Source organism: Ambystoma mexicanum, chromosome 1p (genome assembly GCF_040938575.1).
Source record: "Ambystoma mexicanum isolate Mex_15411 chromosome 1p, UKY_AmexF1_1, whole genome shotgun sequence".
NCBI lineage: Eukaryota > Metazoa > Chordata > Amphibia > Caudata > Ambystomatidae > Ambystoma > Ambystoma mexicanum.
In genome coordinates this window covers 1,371,139,238-1,371,164,499 of record NC_090921.1, presented here as the reverse complement: position 1 = coordinate 1,371,164,499, position 25,262 = coordinate 1,371,139,238, and the positions used below count along the sequence as shown (strand labels likewise).

General features: G+C 47.7%; 1 protein-coding gene across 3 annotated transcripts in view; it reads right to left on the bottom strand.

The window, feature by feature from the left end:
- Positions 1-25,262, bottom strand: part of N4BP1 (NEDD4 binding protein 1) — a 510,620-nt gene that overhangs the window by 270,519 nt on the left and 214,839 nt on the right. For all 3 annotated transcript variants that reach the window (XM_069607045.1, XM_069607047.1, XM_069607046.1), the window contains exon 5: positions 3,019-3,126. In XM_069607045.1, coding sequence (XP_069463146.1) covers positions 3,019-3,126 — 108 coding nt within the window. The remainder of the gene's footprint in view (positions 1-3,018; positions 3,127-25,262) is intronic.

The following is a 25,262-nucleotide window of genomic DNA, read 5'->3' as shown; positions in this document are numbered from 1 at the left end:
ATGCCGCAGCTTCCAGTAGATCCTGCGCCAGCACTCTGGCGCCCGACAAACTGGCTTTAAAGTCATCTAGCCTATCCGCAGGAATGCACTCCTGGAAATCGGGTAACTCTTTCCACAGCCTCAGATTGGCTGCTGCCAGGATGAGCTCGGTGTTCGCTTTACGAAGCTGTAGAGACAAATTGGCAAATACCTGCTTGCCCAAAGAGTCCAGAAGTTTATCCTCCTTTGATAGGATTTGGGCTGCTGCCGTTGAAGATGCAGCGGCCGGCCGGCTTGGAATGGAGGGTGGCCGCTGCCACCACCGTTGAGGACGGGAGTGGACAAGCCGATAAGGTTATCTCGTCAGAGGTGTGAAGCTTGTATCGAGCGTCAATTCTTTTGTTGATGTGGAGCCAAGCGTGGGGTTTATCCCAGACTTTGCGGGCCTCAGCCAAGACATCCTTCTGAAGGAACAGGCCGGTGCACTCCTGATGCGACAAGGTAAAAGCTCCCGAAAGCACCCACTACTGAGGAGTGGGGGCCTCAGGTACTGGAAAGTCAAGGAGGGCCATCATATCTAGGACCCGTTCATGGAATGCTCTCACTGAGCGGGGCTGCTCATCGCTGTCCTGATCCGCTTGAGGCTCATCCAGCCAGGCAGGGACAGATGCTTGGTCCAACACGCATACCACCTCAGGTTTTAAAGTATTGTCCCAGTCCGTCAGTGTCTCCTCTATAGGAAACAATGGGGGCAGAGGAGGGAGAGATGGAGGAGGTCCAGAAGGAAGCAGTGGAGGGAGTGGCACTACTGGAACCCGCAGTGGGACAGTCAGGGCAGAAGGTGGGACAGGAGGCTCCAGGTACATTTCCCTGAAAAGACGCTTGAAAAACGCCTTCATAGGGTCAGAGTGCATGAGCATCTGAAACATCCCAAAAAAATAATAATCCTCAGCAGAAGGTTGTGGCGCTGGTACAGGCAGAGGCCGCTCGTGAGGGGCATACCCCCATGAACACAGGGAGGATGGATGACAGGAAGGAAGGCCACCACCAGCCGGGTCCACGTAAATCAGTGGTGCGGAAGCAGGAGGTAGCAAGACTGTATGAGGCAGCGGTGTCCGGACGCACCAGTCAAATGAAGGGCAGAACGGATTTCTGTTGCTTAAAAGGTCTCAGACCTGGTGATAGAGAAGGCCTGAAGGGTGATGGTCGGAGCTCAGGAAGGCGGGGTTACGGCCACGTGCGGCACCCCGCGTAAAAAATAAAAGGACGTCAAAAATTCAGAATGTTTGATCCTTTTTTATTTTTTAAAGTGCTCCGGTCCCATCCCGAAGGAGCGAATATCCCACAAGTATGGAGGAAAGGGAACGGGACGTAGGAGTAAATAGGTTATACAGTACATAGGGTAGACAGAAGGAAAAAACTGTCAAAGTTAGAAGGGGATCTCAGTCTAGCTGAACAGGCACATGATAATCCTGAAGTCAGGATTACAGAATGTGTTGATAGAACTAGATGCACACTAGATCATAAGTTAAATTGTGACGCAGAGTACATGCCTTTTTTAATGAGACCAGCATATGGGTAAAAGGTGGGCTCTCGATTGTTCAATCGCCTTAAGAATAATGAAGACAAAAGACAAGTCCTGTCAGTAAATGATGCAGGGAATATGGAGACAAAACAAGGAGACCTGTGAAGCTTTTTGGGCAAACTCTGAAAAGCTATATTCTTCCGACAAAACAGTGTGCCTGCAGGAAATAGTTGAACCTCTAGAAGGCACAACGATCCCTAAAATAAAGATAGATGAAACCGAGCATCTAGCAAAGGAAAACCTCCAAAAGGGATAATTGAAACCATGAACCTCAAGTGGGAAAATGTATGGGACCTGATGGTCTACGCATAGAAATTCTAGAAAATATTTAGTCTAAAACTGGTTTCCAATCTGTAAGAGGGTATATACATAGACATAACAAGGAGAAGCATCTTCAATGCAATCTGCTTTAATTATTGTGATTCAAAAGCAAGGACAAAATCATGCAGACTGTGCAAATGTTAGGCTGATATCCTTATTAAATTCTGACATTCAATTATTTGCCAAAATATACATATGAAGATTAGGCACTATTCTCCCCAATTTAATTAATAAAAAAACAAACTGGTTTGTAAAATGGGTGTAATGGCTAAATCATCTGTAGAGGCCTGTGCAGCAGCGAGTACTGATGCAGAAAAGGCATTTGATAGAGTTAGTTGGAAGGCTCTATATGTAGGATTGGTTGTGGGCCTACCTTTTTAAGTCTCTTTGATGCCCCATATAAATAAAGAAGATGCTCAAGTGTCAGTGAATAGGGATACTTCAGCTGTGTTTCCTATCAGAAGGGGCACAAGGCAGGGATGTTGTTATCCCATTTGTTGTTTGATTTGTTTACTGAACCCTCTAGCTAACCTAATTTGTGGTGATCCAGTGATTAAAAGGTGTGGATTGTGGGAGTTGTACATCTAAAAATCCTCCTTTAGGCAGATTTGTTAATTATATTGTCTAACACCAAAAGGTATTTCCGAAAACTGTAAGGAGATTTTAATTCATTTCGAAAAGGTTTCTGAATTTAAAGTGATTACATCCAAAAAAGAAATAACCCCTACCCCCCACCCCCATGACTTATTCTAGCCACAGAGGACTGTTTGGAGGTACTAGACTGTAGTTGGCTGATAGTGGATCCAAATATATGTCAAATATCTCATAACATTCAGTTCAAACTAAATGAAATTAGAACTTTATGTAAAAAATGGGAGCCACTCAAATCCACTCTCTGGGGGAAAATAAACGCAACTTTGTTGTGTTTGGATCCAGGGTGGCGGGGGGGAGGTAGAGAATAAAGCACAGATACCTATGGAAGTGTTGGACTGGGGGGTGAAGGGTGTGAAAGAAAATAAAAAAAGGTTTATAAAAGCAGAAAATTAGTTAATTTCCTTCTTTGAGCTGCATGTACTAATGGAAAAATCAGACTGAACAGCAGATGAAGCCAATAATAGCATGTAAAAGTTCACCTTTCTTGAATGATCCGCTTCCATGCTGGAGATTCAGTCACAAATTCTCTGAAATTATCATTTGTTACGATAACCCCTCCTGTTTTTTCTGAAAGATGTAGCAAAAACCTGCACAAAAAAAAAATGTTCTTAACAAGGATCAATAAATAGATGCCGAATTTAACAGTTTCAAATGCAAAAACACTGGGGATGTGTTTCAAAAACCCTAAGCTTAGAAAAACATGCACTGTATACCCATAAAGTCAATGATGAGATGTGGCAGTAAACAAACCTAGCCCTTTTCTTGAGTCAGGGAAAAACACAGACAACATCCAAAGATGATCAATTGGAAGCAACAAACAAGCATGTTTTAGAAGCATAATTAAGGCAAAATAATGCTACCGCATTAGATTTATGCAAGGTTAAGACATGCATTTCATTCTATCCACAAAATGCATAATAATGCAAGGGGTAAAGGTATTTTACAATGTGACTGAGGTTAACAAACGTTGGAAAAATCTGAAAAATGTTGGCTGTTGCCTTTTGGTTTGGGAAGCATATCAAACAATGCATGAGTGGACGATGGCAAAAGCACTGGGAATCCATTAGTGTAAGTGTTGATGTTAGAAGTAGTTGAGTTTTTTTTTTTTTTACGAAACAGCTGGTAGTATATAGTTGGCTATGGATAAGAACTGAAAAATTATAAACATTCAGAAAGGTGTGAATACCTGATTTGTAAACGAGTATGGAAATTAAAGTGCAATTTATGCACCATAGAGACTACTGTACTTTTAGTCGATTGTCACCCTCATTAATGGGACATCGTCTGGGACAGACGGGACCAGAGCATATTGTTCAGTAGAATTGGATTTCAAAAAGGAAAGCAATAGGACATATCCGCATCCAGCAGAAGGCCACTGGAAGCGTCCTCCGTACAAACCCCGAGGGCATGAATGCCTTCAGGAGGACCATATTCTGAGCTCACAGCAATCCAGATGCAGGCCAACAGGCAATGGAACCAGGGGGAAGGTCCCACAAAGAGGACTACAAGGTGTTCGGAAGACTTTAACGATTTGGAGTTTTCCAGTACAATTGGACTACTCTGGACAGTTGATTGTGAAACCAATGTTCACCCTTAGAAGAGGGTAATGGAAAGATCACAAGAGATTTCAAGATTTAGGTGGGAGGATGACACCACTTAAGTATGAAGGAAGGGCAAGTGCTTAGTTGCTGTAGATAAGGCTCAGAAGTGAAGAGAGCCCAGAGCTAGCCAATCATTGTCACTCGCATGATTACAACCAGAAGAAAGAGTTACTTACTACTGGTAACGTTTTTTCGATTGGATGTTCCTCCCACGTATTCACCATCTTGGATATTCATATCTTGCCAGCTTTGCTGCTTCGGAAAAATAATTTCTCGGCAGAGGGCACTGTAACCCATGTCGTGGCGATGTCCCTTGAGGGCCTCCGTCGAGCTTCGACATCATTGTTAGTACAAATAGCTCATGCAGTGCCTGTTGGCTTCAGTTCTGTTTTTCTGTCGAAAAATGGCTTCATCTACCCTTTCAACCCCAAAGTCGGGGTTTAAGAAATGCTACGATTACGGGTCGAAGATGTCTATAACAGATCCGCACTGCATCTGCCTATGGTTTCTGGGTTCTGGGCACTGTACCAATGACTGCAGATCCTGTCAGTCCATGACAGAAAAAGCTCTCCGGGAACACATAGGTAAACTGATGAGGAGGGAGGCTTCGAAGACTTTGAAGAAGGAAAGGTCCGGGGAGTCTAGAGACTCTACCCGACGTAATAGATCGAAGAGGTCCCCGTCAAGGAGTCGATCAAGGCAGTCTTCCACTTCTTCATCGAAGAAGAGACGCCATAGGTCTCCATCTGATTCCTCAACCGAGGTGATCAGGTGTCCGACAAAGTCTGATTCCCCATGTAAATGGGATGTCTTTAGAGTTGAAATGATGCACATTTTCAAGAATGTAGCCTCAACCCCCTTAAAAAAAAATAATAATAATAAATCGCGGAAGAGCCATGCCCCGGTCGCTCCTTCGGACAAATCAGGGAAGTCTAAGGCTACTTCGAGACCGAGCAGGTATACATCGAGGGAGTACTCGACCCGACGAAAAGGCGTCGAAGGTATCGACTGGAGAACCGAGTCAGTCTTCGATACTATCGAAGCAGCACAAAGCGTTGAGGGACTCGACTGTTGACGCCAAAATCGAGGGTGATTCCGAGTAAATAGACCCCTTTTTCGAAGACATCTTCGATGCGGTCAACAAACTTCGATCCCATCTAAGCCTGGCCCAATTCAGGAGATAAAAGACTTCTTGCAGTCTATGTCCTCTATATATGAGGAGGAATTGGCCTCTGATGAGATTTCTCCATTTGGAGTGCAGTTTGGCGCATTGATCAAGAATCTAGAATGAAAGACCTTTGTGATTCCCTTCAATCTGCTAGTGGCCTTGACACTTTGCCAGAATTGGAGTTGGGCAGGCCTGAATGACCCCTCAAAACATGCAGATTCTGGTTACAGAAATCTCATGAATAGGGTTACGGAATATATGGGGTGGAGCAGAGTTTACCCAGTGTATGAGCAGGATGATATAACAGACATCCTATACCAGGGACAGTAGAAGGATCCAATTCTGCCCTTTCAGAAAAGGGTTATGGCTAATTGGGAAACTCCAGAATCTGGCCTGCAGTGACCAGAAGTTTCTCTAGGAAGTATCGACCCTCTAGCAGCGACCGAGACTACCTCACAAAGCACGCTACACACCCAAGAGCTATGACACAATCCATTCAAAACTATGTTTTCCAAAAGATTTTGGGAATATCAGCTATTGCCATGGCTCATGGTCCAGTGAAGAGGGCACTATATTGTGATCCAAAGTAGGATGGGGAGTCCGAGAAGGAAGATCGATCATAAATAAGGAAGGCATCAAAGTGGCTCTTGACTATGGGTGGGATTTTAAAAAACATGTATAAACGCTATTGGCGTAGGCATCAATCTTCTACAGAGATTGAAGAGGTCTACTAGATGAGACATGTGAATGAGCATGATCTAGGGTGCAAGGAAGAGGAAATTGGGTAGCTGCCTACAATAACAGAAACCGGTCCACTTGGGTGAATTTTGGGGTTCCCTCTACAATTTTCAACGAAACCAAGCCAAGGAGAAGATATTTTTACCTTCTTGGTGAGGTGTTAAGAGATCATTGATAAGATAACTTGGATTGAGAAAAAATTGGTCAATATCAATCAATTGAAAAGCTGTCCCCCTCGACCAACCTGGAGAATGATTAAGGAGCCATCCGAAGTCAGGCTTGAAGAAAATTCTGAATAATTAAATATAAAGAACAGAAAAAAGGAAAGGAGCAATAAGAAAATTAACTGGTAACCAAATTAGAGAATGTCTGGATGGAAATCTGCAATGGTGAATAAAGCCACTTTGGCCTGGAAGGTAAAAACTGCAAACAACCCCCATCAAGCTTGAAGACCTGAGCGATGCTTTTTCATTGGAAGTGCAAACACAAGCTTTTGAAGTGGACCATAACATTTCATGACTCTGCCTGGACTTTTGGTTCTGGGACCAGGCCTTGCCAGCAAAACAAATGCTCCCCATGTACAACTTCCATCGATCTCTGACTCAGGCTAAAACTGTATACAACAAATAGGCTCCCTGCTGAAGTCTGCCTTCCATCTGACCTGATCATCTAGCCCTTCGAGAAAGAAAAACATCACACTTGGGAGACTGGGTCCATTACAATGTGCTGACGCCCTGGCACCTCTCCTAAAAGCCTTCATTAATGCCTCATTCACAACAACATGTACTGTCCAGTCAAGCCTTAAAGAGGCGTGGGTGTGCCCACCACTAAAAAACCTTCCATAGATCAGACCTCTCCCAACAACTACCGCCCCATCACTACTGTCCCGTTTCTCCTAAAAATCCTGGACAAAGCAGCTCACAATCAGATGCAGCACGTTCTCAAATCAAATTCCATCCTCGGTAAAAGAATCAGGATTCCGCAAAGGCCATGGCACAGAAACCGCCCTTCTAGATCTCAAAAACCAAATAACAGCAATTATGGACATAGGTAAGCCAGCCCTCCTCCTACTTTTGGCTCTCACTCGCCTTTGATCTGGTTGATCACAAGATTCTTGCATCACATCTCACTCATGCTAAACAATTTTCCAACGAGGCCTCCTCATGGATCTCATCCTTCCTAAACGGAAGAGCCATGAAGGTTCTCTCTAACCAGGCAAGTACAGCTCAAACTACCATCCACTGCGGAGTCCCTCAGGGCCCTTGCACGTCTCCTACCCTCTACGACTTGTTCAGAAAGGCACCCCTTGACAAACTGCTCACCCTTGGCATAGCATACACCAACTATGCCAATGATATGCAGGTACTCCTATCACTCTCAGGCTCTTATGACCAAGACGCTGCAGCCCTCCATCTGATTTACAGCACCATCCATGCCTGAATGGCGGCAAGCTGGCTTTGTCTCAATGGAGACAAAACCGAGATTATCATTATTGGAACCAAAGAAACGTCATCCAAACTCATTGATCAATACTGTAACTTCACCACTGATAACTCCATCATCCCGTCTCCTCTGCAGTAAAGACACTCGGGGTTTACTTAGACTCCACTCTATCCATGACACGACAGGTTAGCGCCATAGCTTCTGCCTCCGCCCACACCACCAAGCTAATAACCGCAGTAAAACCCTTTGTTTCCCAACAGAATTGCTAGTCAGTAGCCAGAGCCACCATTGGGGTTACATTAGATTATTGTAATGTACTCTTAGCAGGCACATCGGCAAAAAAAATCTAAAAGGACTCCAAGTCATACAAAATAATGCCCTTAGGGCTGCACTAAATATCCCCAAAAGAGACTACATCGCCCAGGCCAGGAGAGCTGCTCACTGGCTCCTCGTAAAAGAACTGATCACTTTCAAGACCCTAACGCGCAAGTGCTTAACCCTCTGAGCCCCGCCATACCTATCAAACTATTGCCAGAGACACCTCAGCACGACCTAAAAGAACATGCCACACCAACCAACTGCGTATCCCGCCCATCAAAAGGGCCAAATCAGGTGCGATTGGTTTCCCACATATAGCACCAAAACTTTGGAATGCCTTACCCAACACACTCAGTGCTGAGACCTCTGTTCCAGCCTTCCGGAAAGGGCTAAAAACAACACTCTTCAACTAAATCAGCTGTCTTTCCACTCCCAGTTCCCACTCCTCATTCTCCATCTCCCTTCTGTTTTTTGATGTAAATATAAATGTATTATGTAAGTAGAGCAAAAAAAAAAAATGCCTTTTGAATTTGACATCTGTAATCCTATTTTTGCATCTAACTTTTGAAGGGAATGTCCTAGAGACATAATTAAAAAATAAATGTTTCTGGATGAAAAGATCAGCTGAATGTAAAATGATATTATTTCGATGTTTATGCAATTATATGAATCAGGCAAATGTGGACATTCTTGCACAGAAAAGTAAAGTGCCAGTAATTCATATATCCTAGCGTTTGCAGCAGCAAGCACATTATTTTGAGCTGGGGATGGAACTTGTGTGAAAGTATCGGAGCAAAACACAAAAATCTATATCATAACTACCATAGTTCATGCTAAAATAAAATAAGGTTTAACTTACTTACCTGTAACTATTGTTCTCCAGTATGGATTCACATGTTCAAGAACATTCCCCGTAGTCAGGCTGGGAATCCTCGGTAAAAGAAAAGTTTCACTTTCACTTTAAAAATGTATTTCTCCTCTAAACCAATCACTGTCCTCTGGTTCATATCCCCATCCAATGACAGTGCTCTCCCTAAGCTTCAACCCTGGTGGTCATCTTCAAATTTGTTAAGCACATAAAGTGGAAGTATGAACCAAGAAGAGCCATAGAGGGGGAAGGAGGGAGGGTTCGCATATGAATCCATACTTGAGAACAATAGTTACAGGTAATCATTCAATCTTCTCCAGCATGGTGTCTGGCATGGATTCACATGCTCAAAAATAATGTTTACACAGAAATACATATACACAACCACCGGAGGTTGCAAGGCTCTACAGACACAATACACACTCACCTCTGCAACAGACTATCTAAACAGGTTGCACAGCACCGTTTGGCTGACTCGGGACTCCTCCCTGGAATCCCTGTCGACGTAGTAGAACCTTGTGAAGGTATACATGTAGCAGCTCTGCAGATGTCTAGCAGTGGCACATGTTAGGGAGAATTCTCTGTTTAGGCTGAATTTCCCTACCTAGTGAGTCCCCCAGCAGCTTTGCTGGATTTCTGGGGTTTAATTTTTTTCTCCTGCCAAGAGTGAGACTCTTTTACCCTCACTCTTGGACATGTTGAAGTGTGTTTTCTTGGTTAAACCTTGTGTTGAATGGGCTATGGGGTCTCTTACTCCATAGGGCCTCATGTATTTTTGTGATGTGGGTCACACAGCACCCTCTGTGCCGTGACCCAGGGGTGTCCTAGGGACTCCCCAACATAGACTCCATACCCTGGGACTGACTACTGTCTCCCAGGGCATGTAAAGTCACCAAAGACTTTGCTAGTCTTGAATCCTGAACAGAACCAGTACAAACCATCATATTGTGGACGTACTGGCTGGGGCAATTCGATTGCCCCAGGGTCTGTTAGTCGAGGGGGCACGTCTCCGTCCCCCCTGATCGAGTTTTGGCTGGTGGCAGTGGAAACTACTTTTTATATTCGACCGCGAATATTTCCCTATGGGATTTCCCATTGTTTTAGGCTAACACATTTAATTATTTATTTACGGTAGCCTTAAACATACCGCCGGTTTATATATTTATTTTTATAACTCCGGTTGGGACTTTTTGCCAAAACTTGATTCTAAAATGGCGTTGGTGTTCGCCTCTGTAACTCTGACCCAAAGTGGAGCCCTTTGTTCCACTTTTGGCGGGCTTCTCCACAGAAGCCCTCCAAAGTGGTGCCACTCTGTCTGGGGTACTTAGGAGGGGTGGAGGGGGATTTAGGCACCCTGGACTGAGTTACCTTGGTAACTCAAGTCGCACTCCGTCCTGATTGGCCCAAGTGGTGAGCCGCCCGGCTCACCACTTAGCATGGTTGAGTGACAGCTAGGCTGGGTGAATGGGGGTTTGCTGCATAAAAGCAGGGCTTTGGGGACTGGGACTTCAGAAGTCGCCACAGGACCAAGAATCCGACGAGGGAAGAGCTGAGCCGACCTGCTTCGACGACACCACCCGGTGGAGCCCTGCTGAACCGTCTCACCACTTTTTCCCGACGACCGAGGAGAACTCTTAACGGAGTGACTCCTTCCCTTGACTGGTGGGGACAACCAGTTTTCGCCTTCTTTCCGTTCTTTGAGGTATCTCGTGGCCGCCTTGCCTGTGCCAAGCACCCCGGCAACCGGAATACCACACTTTACCCCCATACCGCGAAAGTCGGCACCAACCCTTTAACCGGAGGACTCCGCGGCTGGTTTCTTCCCGGGCAGTGCAACGACCCTCTTCTTCTGCTCTTCAGCGAGAACTTCTTCTCCCCTGACCGACGTCGAGCCCTGCTGCCACTGCCTGGAACAACTGCCACCGCTGGAGGATCCTTTCCGCTTAAGGTACTGTGTTCTGCCTGGCTTCCCTTGCTACCGACTGTACGGGGTAGATTTAGTCCCCGGCTTTCGAACCTGGGAGTGCCTGGGACACTTTGGCTAAACTTTCTGAGCCACTCTAACCTCTTTTTGACTCTTTGCAAGACTTTGAATCTCTAACTAACAGTGTGATCTTGGGCACATTTTCGCTCCGGCTACTCTAAGAGTGGGCCCTGCCTAGTGACTTTTGCTCACCTGTGACTTTATTCTTCTTTAAGCCTATTGCAAGTGCTCTGGACCTTAGAGTGGTGTGTCTAACCCATTTCTGCTTTTTCTCTCCCTTTCTTGGAAACTACTAGAGTGTCATCTAACGTTAAGCACTCACCTCTGTTTTAATTAAGTGGTGTTTACTTAGAGTTGTCTAGATAGGAGAAAGGATTGAATCTACTTTCATTATAACTGTGTTGAAGTGCTTTTACTATATTTTTGCTAGAGTGTTTTTAACTTATGTGTATTTTAAATAAATAACTATATACTTTTGAAACCAAGCTCTGGTCAGTGTTTGCTTGTGCTATTGTGTTTTGGTACATATTGTGTATACTTTACATACTGCCTAACTCTTCTTGAGAGAAGTCTGACTGCTCAGCCACAGCTACCAGGTAAATCTGGGTGGTACAGACTGCTACCAAAGGGGTTTACTGCTCTACCTGTAGTCTTAAATCTTTTGCAGTGTTCCCCAAGGGAACTGCACAGGTTTCTGCCTAACACTGGTGTACAGCGGTGGGATTTGTATTGAGTATACATTTTATTGTGCTTTAGATACCTTAGTGCAACTAACCACAAAGCTTAGCACTGAAAAAGTAAAACCTCTAACATGTCAGTTATAGAAAGCTATAGTCAAGAGTCCCTTGCAGCCAAAACTGCTGATTGTTTAAGAGTGCTCTGTAAACATAAGGATCTCCTGACTAAGGGCAAGAAAATGGAGCTGATTGAAAGATTGTTAGCTAACCAAAGTCTGGGTGATGGTTCAGAGGAACCTACCACTCCAGCGACTGTAGATGACAGTGTTGAAGTTAACATGGAGCAAAATGTTGATGTTTCTGAGGAAGAGTCAGAAGAGGAGGGTGAGGCTGTTGTAACTGTCCCCCCTAGGCCTCTGCCTGCTCTACCTGCTGTACCTACTGGACCTTTACCAGGTCCCACATTTAGTCCTCAGTACTTTGAACTGGAGAAAATGAAGCTAGAATTGGAGTATAAGAAACTTAATGCTCAAACTGACAAAGAACTAAGGCTAAGGGAAATGGAGCTCAAGTATGACTTAGAAATGAAGAAATTATCTGTTGAGAATGTTTCTCTCTCTGGCTCCTCTAGAAGTTCCAGTCCTAAAAGACCCCGGATGCCTAAAGAATTGGTTGGTATGTATGAGCCTAAGTTGGATGTGTTGGATTGGTTGTCTCTGTTTGAATATAATCATGGGCTCCAGAACATCACAGGAAATGACTTACTCACCTGGTTGTTCTCTAGGCTTCCCCCTGTTGCAACTGATGTGGTAATGGAGATGGGGGAGGAGGATAGGAAGGACTATGAATGTGTGAAACTAGCTTTGATAGCTAGGTTTGGGAAGACCCCTTCCCAGTATCTTAAGAGGTTTAGGAGCCTCAAAAAGCATGATGGTACCCCTTGGGCTACCTGGGTGAATGAATGTTTGAAAAACTTAGAGGGATGGATTAAGGGTTACAAGGTGAACACTTATGAAGGTATGAAGAATTTGTTTATGTTGGAGACTATTTATGATGCCTGCTCTCCTGAGCTCAGACAACACTTGGCTGATTCCAGGGAATTAGATTCCCGGAAGCTAGCTAAGGCTGCTGACTTGTGGGTTGCCAACAGGGCCACTCACAAGGATTCTGGGGTAACTCAGAAGAAGGATGGGGAAAAACAGTCTAAGAAGGACTCCAAAGAGAATTCTAATACTACAAATTCCAAAGAGGGCCCCAAACAAAACTATAAGGGTAAGCCACAAGGGAAACCAAATCAGGCTAGTGTACCTTCTGGTCCCAGACCAGAAGGAGGTCAGAACAAGCCTCCATTCCAGCGAGCCTTTGGCTCATGCTTTGTTTGTAAGGCTACTGACCATGTGAAAGGAGATCCCAGATGTAAGGGTAAACCTTCAGGGGTCCAGCTTGCCTCCTTAGCCTTCGCTCCCGAAGAGGAAGTACCCATGGCAAGTGGAAACTTTCTATTACTAGCTGATGAACCCACTGGAGTCTCAGCTAGTGTTTCTTTAGTCTCTCTGGGGTTGTGGGAGCAACAGAATTTAGATGTCTATAACTCTATCCCAGATAATACTAAAGAGTATTATAAGGACAGTGTCCAGGTGAATGGTCAGGAGACTCCTGCCATTAGGGACACTGGAGCCAGCATAACTGTGGTGGATGAATCATTTTTCAAGGCAGAGGATGTTGCTAAGGCACCCAAATGCCTCACCAAGTTAGCTGGTGGGCCTGTGCAGATGTGTCCCCAGTTACCAGTTCTCATCCAATGTAATGATATGGCTGTAAAAATACCTGTCAGTGTACAATGTGAAGTGCCAGGTAGGGTTCTGTTGGGTAATGACCTCAAAGCTCTTGGAGTTGTATCTCATACCCCCAGACCTCCTAGCAAAAGGTTTCAGGAACTCACAAAACCTGCAAGGGAGAAAACCCTGAGAGGGTTATCTCAGGAGATGATGACAGAAATCACTCCTCTACCACTGGAGCAACTTACTGCAGTAACTACCAGATCAGGAGCAAAGGGGCAACCCAAGACTCCTAGGAAAAAGCCAGCAGCAAGCACTCCAGTGCTTCCAACAAGGACTTCCCCTAGGTTGTCCAAAGTTACACCTGTAACTCCACCTCCAGCTGAGGCTGAGAGGGAGGTACAACCCTGTGTGGTTGAGCTAGACTCTGAGGAAGAGCTAGAAGGAGGCCCCAACCTTATTGGAGATTTGGACCCTGAGGACCATCCTGAGCTGCAGTCTTTACTGGCAGAAGGTGGGCCTAGCAGGGCAGCTTTTCGTAAGGGGCAAAGAGAATGTCCAACTCTGGAGGGTCTCCGCCACCAGGCAGCTTCTCAAGCTGATGGGCAAGAGCCTGGGAAGTATAGGTTGCACTGGGAAGATGGCCTCTTCTACAGTGAACCCACTGAGTCTGAACCTGGAGACTACAAACGCCTTGTAGTCCCACAGGAAAACAGACAACAGTTCTTACAACTAGCCCATGAGATACCTTTGGCTGGCCACTTGAGTTTCAAGAAGACCAAGGAAAGGCTCTCACTCTACTTTTATTGGCCAAAGATGGGGGCCGAAGTAGATAGATATTGTAAGAGCTGCCATACCTGCCAGACTTCTGGTAAGGTTGGTTCCAAGAATGTGGCACCTTTAGTGCCTCTCCCAGTTGTGGGAGTCCCATTTGAGAGGGTAGGGATTGACATTGTTGGTCCCCTTGATCCTCCAACCTCCTCAGGCAACAGGTTTATCCTTGTTGTAGTAGACCATGCTACTAGGTACCCGGAGGCCATTCCTATGAGGACTGTTACAGCTCCGGCTGTGGCTAAGGCCCTCCTTGGTATTTTTACCAGGGTTGGGTTTCCTAAGGAGGTAATCTCTGACAGGGGGTCAAACTTTATGTCCCACTACATGAAGGCCATGTGGAAAACCTGTGGAGTTACCTACAAGTTCTCAACCGCCTACCACCCTCAGACAAACGGGTTGGTTGAAAGGTTTAACAGAACCATGAAGAGCATGATAGGTGCTTTGGAAGAACCCCTTAAGAAAAAGTGGGACCTTCTACTGCCATGCCTTCTCTTTGCTTATAGAGAAGTCCCTCAGGAGGGAGTAGGTTATTCTCCCTTTGAGCTTCTCTATGGCCATCCAGTCAGAGGTCCATTGGCCCTGATTAAGGAGGGGTTGGAAGGTGCTCCTCCCCTCAAGCCAGTCAGAGTGACTGACTATGTGATAGGTCTCCGGAGGAGAATGTCACACATGATGGCAGAAGCAAGTGACAACTTGAAAGCTGGTCAAGCCCTGGTCAAACATTGGCACGACCAGAAGGCTAACATGGTTGAGTTTACTCAAGACCAGCTTGTTCTAGTTATGCTCCCCACAAGGCAGAGGGCCTTGCAAGACAAATGGATGGGACCCTTCAAGGTTGTGGGAAAACTTGGAGAGGTCAACTATCTGGTGGATCTGGGCAGACCCAGGGAAGCTCCTAGAGTCTTCCACACCAACCGACTAAAAGCCTACATCTCCAGACCTGATGTAGGAGCCTTGCTCCTAGCTTCAGCTGCAGAGGAGGAAGAGAGTGAATCTCTCCCTGATCTCCTCAGAGGTGTACCTTTAGATGAAAAAGTTGAAGGAGTCAATCTCTCTTCAGACCTGACACCTGAGCAACAAGAGGAGTGCAAATCTATGTTAAATCAGTTTGCCTCCCTGTTCTCACTGTCACCAGGCTTGACCCCTTGGGGCCAGCATGAGATACTCACTGGTGACTGTCTGCCAGTCAAAAGCAGAGGATACAGAATGTCAGAACATATCAGAGCCCACATCAAAGGAGAGGTCAAGAAGATGCTTGATCTCGGGGTAATAGAACCCTCTACTAGTCCATGGTCTAGCCCAGTTGTGTTAGTACCAAAGGCAGGATCCAAAGACTTGAGATTCTGTGTGGACTATAGAGCTCTAAATGCAGTCACCAAGACTGATGCCCACCCTTTGCCCAGGACAGATGAGTTGGTGGATAAACTTGGTGCAGCCAAGTACCTCAGCACATTTGACCTGACGTCAGGCTATTGGCAAATAGCCCTGACAGACCATGCCAAGGAGAAAACTGCATTTTCAACCCCAGTTGGCTTGTACCAGTTTAAGGTCATGCCTTTTGGACTGAAAAACGCACCTGCCACATTCCAAAGGATGGTGAACCAAGTTCTGGCTGGGATGGAAGATTTCTGCATGGCATACTTGGATGACATTGCAGTCTTCAGCCACTCCTGGGAAGAACATGTGAACCACCTAGGCCATGTGTTGCAGGCTCTGAAACAGGCCCATTTGACAATCAAAGCCAGTAAGTGCCAGATTGGTCAAAGTAAAGTGGTCTACCTTGGACATGAGGTAGGAGGTGGAGAAATAAGGCCTTTGCCCAGCAAGATTGAAGCTGTGCAAAATTGGACAACACCAACTACTCAAACCCAAGTGAGAGCTTTTCTAGGCCTCACTGGGTATTACAGGAATTTCATTGAGAACTATGGGACCATAGCTTCTCCACTGAATGTAATCTCCTCTCCCAAATTCCCTAAAAAGGTAAAATGGAATGAGGAGTGCAATCAGGCCTTTGAAAAACTGAAGAGAGCTCTTTGCCAGGCTCCAGTATTGAGAGCTCCTGACTACCACCAACCTTTCATTGTACAAACTGATGCTTCCAATGTAGGTATAGGTGCCGTTCTAAGCCAACTGGATGAGAAGGGTAGGGAGCACCCCATTTGCTTCATCAGTAGGAAACTGAAGGATCCTGAGACAAGGTGGGCAACTATCGAAAGAGAATGCTTTGCTATTGTGTGGGCACTGAAGAAGTTTAGGCCATACTTGTATGGTTCTACTTTTGTTATTCAGACTGACCACCAACCCTTGAGATGGTTAATGCAAATGAAAGGGGAAAATCCAAAACTATTGAGATGGTCAATCTGCCTGCAAGGGTTTGATTTCACCATTGAGCACAGGTCAGGGTGTCACCATCAAAATGCTGATGGACTCTCTAGGATGTATATCATCGACTAGAGGTATGAGGTTCATCCAGGAGTGGATTAAATCCTCCTGTCCCTTAGTCTGGGGGGGGCGAGTGTTAGGGAGAATTCTCTGTTTAGGCTGAATTTCCCTACCTAGTGAGTCCCCCAGCAGCTTTGCTGGATTTCTGGGGTTTAATTTTTTTCTCCTGCCAAGAGTGAGACTCTTTTACCCTCACTCTTGGACATGTTGAAGTGTGTTTTCTTGGTTAAACCTTGTGTTGAATGGGCTATGGGGTCTCTTACTCCATAGGGCCTCATGTATTTTTGTGATGTGGGTCACACAGCACCCTCTGTGCCGTGACCCAGGGGTGTCCTAGGGACTCCCCAACATAGACTCCATACCCTGGGACTGACTACTGTCTCCCAGGGCATGTAAAGTCACCAAAGACTTTGCTAGTCTTGAATCCTGAACAGAACCAGTACAAACCATCATATTGTGGACGTACTGGCTGGGGCAATTCGATTGCCCCAGGGTCTGTTAGTCGAGGGGGCACGTCTCCGTCCCCCCTGATCGAGTTTTGGCTGGTGGCAGTGGAAACTACTTTTTATATTCGACCGCGAATATTTCCCTATGGGATTTCCCATTGTTTTAGGCTAACACATTTAATTATTTATTTACGGTAGCCTTAAACATACCGCCGGTTTATATATTTATTTTTATAACTCCGGTTGGGACTTTTTGCCAAAACTTGATTCTAAAATGGCGTTGGTGTTCGCCTCTGTAACTCTGACCCAAAGTGGAGCCCTTTGTTCCACTTTTGGCGGGCTTCTCCACAGAAGCCCTCCAAAGTGGTGCCACTCTGTCTGGGGTACTTAGGAGGGGTGGAGGGGGATTTAGGCACCCTGGACTGAGTTACCTTGGTAACTCAAGTCGCACTCCGTCCTGATTGGCCCAAGTGGTGAGCCGCCCGGCTCACCACTTAGCATGGTTGAGTGACAGCTAGGCTGGGTGAATGGGGGTTTGCTGCATAAAAGCAGGGCTTTGGGGACTGGGACTTCAGAAGTCGCCACAGGACCAAGAATCCGACGAGGGAAGAGCTGAGCCGACCTGCTTCGACGACACCACCCGGTGGAGCCCTGCTGAACCGTCTCACCACTTTTTCCCGACGACCGAGGAGAACTCTTAACGGAGTGACTCCTTCCCTTGACTGGTGGGGACAACCAGTTTTCGCCTTCTTTCCGTTCTTTGAGGTATCTCGTGGCCGCCTTGCCTGTGCCAAGCACCCCGGCAACCGGAATACCACACTTTACCCCCATACCGCGAAAGTCGGCACCAACCCTTTAACCGGAGGACTCCGCGGCTGGTTTCTTCCCGGGCAGTGCAACGACCCTCTTCTTCTGCTCTTCAGCGAGAACTTCTTCTCCCCTGACCGACGTCGAGCCCTGCTGCCACTGCCTGGAACAACTGCCACCGCTGGAGGATCCTTTCCGCTTAAGGTACTGTGTTCTGCCTGGCTTCCCTTGCTACCGACTGTACGGGGTAGATTTAGTCCCCGGCTTTCGAACCTGGGAGTGCCTGGGACACTTTGGCTAAACTTTCTGAGCCACTCTAACCTCTTTTTGACTCTTTGCAAGACTTTGAATCTCTAACTAACAGTGTGATCTTGGGCACATTTTCGCTCCGGCTACTCTAAGAGTGGGCCCTGCCTAGTGACTTTTGCTCACCTGTGACTTTATTCTTCTTTAAGCCTATTGCAAGTGCTCTGGACCTTAGAGTGGTGTGTCTAACCCATTTCTGCTTTTTCTCTCCCTTTCTTGGAAACTACTAGAGTGTCATCTAACGTTAAGCACTCACCTCTGTTTTAATTAAGTGGTGTTTACTTAGAGTTGTCTAGATAGGAGAAAGGATTGAATCTACTTTCATTATAACTGTGTTGAAGTGCTTTTACTATATTTTTGCTAGAGTGTTTTTAACTTATGTGTATTTTAAATAAATAACTATATACTTTTGAAACCAAGCTCTGGTCAGTGTTTGCTTGTGCTATTGTGTTTTGGTACATATTGTGTATACTTTACATACTGCCTAACTCTTCTTGAGAGAAGTCTGACTGCTCAGCCACAGCTACCAGGTAAATCTGGGTGGTACAGACTGCTACCAAAGGGGTTTACTGCTCTACCTGTAGTCTTAAATCTTTTGCAGTGTTCCCCAAGGGAACTGCACAGGTTTCTGCCTAACAGCACACCAGAGAGAAACGCTGTCATACCTGCGATGGCGCTGGTGGAGCGTGCTTTCGGCCAGCCTGGCAGTGCCCTGTTATCAGCCGATGACAGTGCATGATGCAGCCGGAGAGCCACCTGGAGATGGATGCCTTCTACAAGGCCTTTCCACGATTTACAGGTCCAAAGTTCATGAACTGAGAAGACTTCCAAAAATCCTTTGAGCATGCCACGTAGAATTTCAAGACACGGCAATGTCCAGCAAACGCAAGGCCTTCTCCGCCGCCGCCGATGGATTCTGAAAGAAGACGGTTAACACCAAAGGTTCAGTGAGGTGGAATGCTGATTGTACCTTTGCATGAAGGTGGGGTGTGTACGTACTACCACCCTTGAAGCTTGGAAAGACAAGAAAGGCTGCTTGAAAAACAGGGCCTGAATCTCCCTGACTCGCATGGCCAAGGTGATAGCCACAAGGAAAGCAGTCTTCCACGAGAGAAACTTGAGCAGAGCCTGATGCATAGGTTCAAAGAGCGCTCCCATGAGCTTAGTTAGCACAACATTGAGTTCCCAACCTGGGACAGGAGGCTTTAGCGGCGGGAAAGTCCTGAAGAGCCCCTTGAAGAACTCCTTGAAAAGCCTGTGGTACCAAAGCAAAAGTCTGCCCAAAGACCTGGTGTACTTGGCTATGGCGGCGAGATTCACCTTGAGAGGCGCAAGCCCGCTGTAGCCAAGGAAAGCAAGTATGGTAGAAGTTGCAGGGCTGTGACACACAGAGGGGGCAATCTTCTGAGTCCGGCACCACACAGAGAAGCCTTTCTACTTATGTCTGTAGCACTTCAATGTTGAGAAAGCTCTGGCCCTGGCCATGATGTCCTTACATTCTGCAGGTAAAGCATAACCTCCAAACTCTAAGGCTGCAGGAGCCATGCCATCAGGTTCAGAGACTCCGGGTCGTGATGCAGAATCGCTCTCCATTCTCTGGCGAGAATGTCCTGGGACATCGGCTGCTCAATGGACGTGGCAACTGACAGACGTAGTAAGTCCGGATACCAGATTTGCCTCAGCCACACCGGGGTGATGAGCATCATCCTGCAGTGGCACTGCGAGTGTGTTCATCACACGTAAAATGAGTGGGAAAGGGGGGTGGGTGCACGTGAACCGTCCCTCCCACGGGGAACGAGAATGCGTCCCCCAAGCTCCTCGGTTGAGGGAACCTGCTGGCGAACCTCTGGCACTTGGTGTTCACTGCCGTCGCGAAGAGATCGATCTGGGGCTGGCCCCATTTGCTGAACAGAAAATGTACCTGGTCTTGGTGAAGTTCCCACTCATAGCAAGAACGCAGTTTCCTGCTGAGCGAGTCTGCGATGGTGTTCTTGACTTCTGCTACATTAGATTAAACAGGAAGAGGAACATGCCTTGACAAACGGCCCAGTGCCACAGGTCCTGGGCCTCCTTGGAAGGCACCAGTGAGTGGGGCCACCCCTCTCCCCCTTGTTTCCGGATGTAGAACATGGTGGTGGTATTGTCTGTGAAGATGCTCACACCTTGCCCTTCAACACAGGGAGAAAAGACTTGGGGTACCCAGAATACGGGCCAAAGTTCCAGGACGTTGATGGAGGTCCTTCTCCGGTTGCCAGCATCCACTTGCATGTAGCTGTCGACTGTTGCCCCGTACGGCTCTCACCCTCTCCTCCGAGGGCGACGCCAAGCACGTCACTGTGTTGAGTCGGGCACCTAGAAACGGTGTCAAGCAAGACTTTGGATAGTTTGGGAGAACCCCAACTCCATCAGCAGATGTACGGTCTTCAATGTGTGTTCTATCACCAGAGCGCCTAAGCAGGTAGGGGTATACGTGGATGCCCTGTAGACGCAGATGTGCCGCCACCGGGGTCAGACACTTTGTATACACCCTCTGGGACAATTTCAGGCCGAAAGACAGATCCCTGAACTGGTAATGCTGACCTTGAACTACGAACCGTAGGAGCTTGCTGTGGTTCTTGTGAATGGGGATGCCGCTAGGCACCCCCCAGATCCAACAACGTCAGAAAATCACCTGGCTCCAGATAGCCAAGCAGGTGTTGCAACGTGACCATCCGGAACATTTGGGACTTCAAATACTTGCTTAGACGACGAAGATCTAGGATCGGCCTTCGCCCCCCCCCCCCCCGGTTTTCTTTTGCACCAGAAAGTATCTAGAGCACACTCCGGAGCGCCGGGGGACAAGTTCTATTGCCCCTTTCTGTAACATGGCCCGCACCTCCTGCAGAAGTGGTGGCCTGTGTTGTTCTTGCCACTGAATCGGCGGGATGCGAGGACACTTGTGTTGGAACTCCAAGGTGTGCCCCTGCCCGAGAGCATCCAGCACCCATATGTCAGTGGTGATCTTTTCCCACATGCCAACGAACCTCACCAGCTGGCCTCCCACCGGGATGCCTAGGTGGGGGCTTGGGGCCATGGTCAGTTCAGGCCTGTTTGGGGGTCGAAGATCTGCCCTGCAGGCGGTGCCTCTGCTGTCCTCTGCTGCATTGAGTGCGACCCTAGTACGCTTCGAGAGGAGGAGCGTGGAGACTGTTGGTACAGCTTCTTATATCCCTTGGAGGATCTTCCTGGTTTATCTCTGGAAGAACAGAAGGACAGCAGTCGCTGCTGCAAGGTTTGCAAGGAGCGTGCCGTCTCTGTGTCAGTCTATCACCTGCAAAGACTCTTCAACTGCCTTTCCAAAGAGGTTCTGCCCGTCCAACAGCATATCCAGTACCTTAGTCTGAACGTCCGGGCGGAAGTTAGTTGCCTTCAACCAACTTTGATGACGCAGGCACACCCCGTTACCCATCTTGCGGAAACCTGTGTCCACCATGTCCACTGCGATGGCATGATGCAAGGCCACCACCCACTCCTGAAAGAGCTCCAGTGCCTCGACCTTCTCGTCAGCAGGAAGTCCAGAATAGGACACAACTTGAACCATAGTTCCCGGTCATATCGTGTCAAGATTGCTAGGGTGTTAGCCGTCTTGATGGCAGAGGATGCAGTAGAAATTATCCTCTTGCCCATTACATCCAGCTTCATCCCCTCCTGGTCCGGAAGTACCATGGATGCAGACGATGGGTTCGCTAAGCGCATCCTGTCTGCTGCCAAGACCACCAATTCAGGCGAGGGCTGAGCCCTCAAAAAACTGGGGGCTAAATCAGGGACCCTGTACATCTTTCACCAGCCTGGCCCGATTGGTCGGGACCGTACTCTGGTTTTTCATTAGCACCAGGCCCTCCTCCCAGATGTAGTTTAGGAAGGGAGCAGACATGGTCTTTCTTCTCAACTCACACCGTTGGTATAGGAAGCCTTCTTTATTGGTCTCCTCAGGGGGTTAACTGAAACATTTCTGAGGCCCTGGATATGACGGAATGAAAGGATCCAACTTCGTCGTGTGGGGGAGGCCCCATGTGGTGGTGGCAGAGGAGTCGGATGATGGCTAGGACCAGCGCTTCCTTTGGCCTGCTGTCACGATGCCTGCCCCCGGAAATCCAGACCAGGCCCAGCAACCCCGGAAGCAGGCATCATGCCACTTGAAACATGCCCCAAAACCCCAGTTAGGGGCTCTTTGGCTACAGTCCTGGCGCCTATGGCGCCAGGCTCATAAGAACAAAGTCAGTCCTGGCGCCATGGGCGCCAGGCTCATTACAGAAATCTTACCTGTTGCAGACCATGCTGCATACCTACCTGATGCAGACCATGCTACACGAAGCCACAAGCCAAATGAGGCTTAAAGGGCCTACTTTACCTCAGGGACTCCTTTCCTCTCGGGTGGGGCTGTGGAAGAATACTTACCTGGGACTTCTTCCAAGGCTATTTAAGCCACACCCGGACAGCCACACGTGCTTCGCGTTATTCTGCTTGCTGCAGCGAAACGCTCACCGTGTCTTCAGCAGCTCCAGTCTTCAGCCACGCCCGCTTCAGCCCTGGAACACCTGGAACAAGAAAAGAAGGAGAAGGAGAAGAGGTCAGAACAAAACCCTTACCTGAATCCTTGATCCAGCACATCGTAGATCTGGAAGAGAGAAGCCTTCTCAGGTGCATTGCCACGCACCTCGCAGAGTCGCGCTGAACTCACCAACCGGGGCTGCATTCCTTTACTCCATCGCGATTCCAGCATCTCCAGGCCATTCTTCAACACCTGGGGGAGACAAGAACAGATAGGTGAACAAGGGCAATACAAACCACCCCCAAAGACTTACCCGATTACCACAGGGGGGTACTCACCTCATCTCGGGTCGGCGCCGTCAATTCCGCATCACCGCCGCACCCGGGGCCCCTAAGGGGAAAAAACAAGGACAATACAACCTAACCCCAAAGACTTACCGGATTTGCCACAGGGGGGTACTCACCTCATTTCGGGTCGGCGCAGTTAATTCTGCATCATCGCTGTACCCTGGCCCCAAAGGGGAGAACCACAATAGACTTACCAGGATCTTACCAATTGCCACTTGGAACTCTTCTGGTAGTTTAAATCCGCAACCTGCAAGGAATCTGGCAGAGTGAAGATCAGACTTTTGAACTCTTACGAACAATTGGACTTAGAGTCAATACTGGAACTCACCAATTCCTCCACGCCAGTGAAGTAACTGGTCGTCTACGCGCCCCTGCGCTCGACGCAGGATGGAGAGCTCATCTTTCCAAATCTTCAGGTGAGATTAAGAGGGAACTTCAGGAGTGTTCTGTGGGCAGACAAGGGGAGTGGGAAGGCGGGTTAACGCTCAGATTACGGGAGGTTAATTCCCTTTCTCCATTACAGAAAGATATTCGTACGAGTCCAACAAACAAAGCTAAGTGGGTCTGTCCAGTCTATCATCTCGGCTCTACGTGTTACTCTGGTGGAAGAAACAGCGGGCCAGTCCAGATCAATGCCCCCGTGGGAATCAGGTGAGCGTAACACCTGCTTTTGCAGGCGAGCTTAACCTCAGGGGCTCCTGCATGTCCCGTGAAGGCATAGGTCCTGAGGCATCCTCTGGTGGATTTCTTTGACCAGTGTGTGCAGGGTTGTTAGAATATCCAGCGACACGTCCCTATGTCTAGGGGGTGAACGAAGCCAGCAGAGTCGGGTATGGGCCTCTTCTTGCAAGTAGGTGACCCTCCCCCCTCGTGATCATCCTGCAGATCATTGTCCTTGTCAGTACTCTAGTAAATCTGCTCCAGTTTGTCTAGGACAGCCCCCTGATCCACATACCGGGGAAGCTTCTCCGGAGGGATCGTCCGTCTCTCCTTCTCAGAAGGCTGCTGGATCCGTGCAGCCATCGGGTCCATACCTGATCCCGGAGTGGCTGCCGCCTCCATCACTGCATCAGCACCTGTATCTCGCCTCAGAGGTATGGACACCCATGGAGTTGCCACCATCTCCTTCGCAGACCCACTCTCCTTTAGCGGTGGTCATCGACTTCCACGACTGAGCTCATCGCCACTTTCGTTGACGGTGCCGTCGTCGACTCAGTTGACCTGGCATTCTGCAACGTCTTTGTCAGCTTTGACGAGTCATCCCCAGACTTGTCCAACGCCAGCATATCTGCGGACACAGTTTTGCCAGGTTTGGGGACTTCCTCTTTGGCGAGGACTCTTTCGATGTTAGGCTCACCGTAGAGGTCGCTGGTGATCACCTTCTGCCCGACTCAGGACCCACATCAGCAGTGAATCCAGCGGCGCTGGCATCACGGAGCTTGGCCTTCTATTGAACCCCTGCGAGCAGGGCGTCCTCAAAGGATCTTGACCTCCTCTCGGAGGGAGTTTGCTCCTCGGACCGGCCGGTCATCGATGAGGCATGACTCTGCCCCGCGGCTGAGTCGGTGGCGTTGTTCCGACTTGAGCCACGCCGACAATCTGCTGTAGCAGTCTTTTTTGGTTTTCTTCGAGAAACCACAGAACACCTCGGATCCCTCCTCATTGTGGTCCGGATGCAGGCATTACAAGCATTTATGATGCCAATCTTCCACTAAGACGTTCCTTAATTCACACAGTTTAAAGAGGCTTCGACTTTACTCCTTCTTCTCACTGATGTTGAAGAGGTGCCAAGTAGGCTGAAGGCCGGGCCTTCTCGAAACTTCGATGCGATCGGACGGTGGATCTTCGCCGGCAGCGGATCCTCGCTTCCGGCCTCTGTCCTTCATCAAAGATATTTAAGCAAAACTGTCAAAATGTTAACTATTTTGGATACAAAATGAAAAAACATGAAATTGCTTGGGAAGTAACTTGAGGACAGCTCCCAACACTGAAGCGTGCAGTACAAATCTGAAGATGGCCACCAGAGGTGGAGTTTAGGGAGAGGACTGTCATTGGATAGGGGCAGTATGACCCAGAGGACAGTGATTGGTTCAGAGAAGAAATACAGTTTTTTAAGTGAAAGTGAAACTTTTTTCTTTTACAGAGGATTCCCAGCCTGACGACGGGGCATATTCATGAGCATGTCAATCTATGGCCAACCCCATGCTGGAGAAGAACACATTATTGGATTTGTCTAAGTGAGAGCAATCTGATGAAACGATTAGTAACATGATTGAGTGTGAGCAATATGATGTTTTAGAAGGTTACAATGGTTTAATGTTGAAAACTCCAAAAATGACGCAACATCAAATGTGAGGGAAACAGGATTCGAAGTTACTCCCATCATACTGCCCTCATAAATATTCAGAATGAGCATTGGGGGGGGGTGGAAGGGG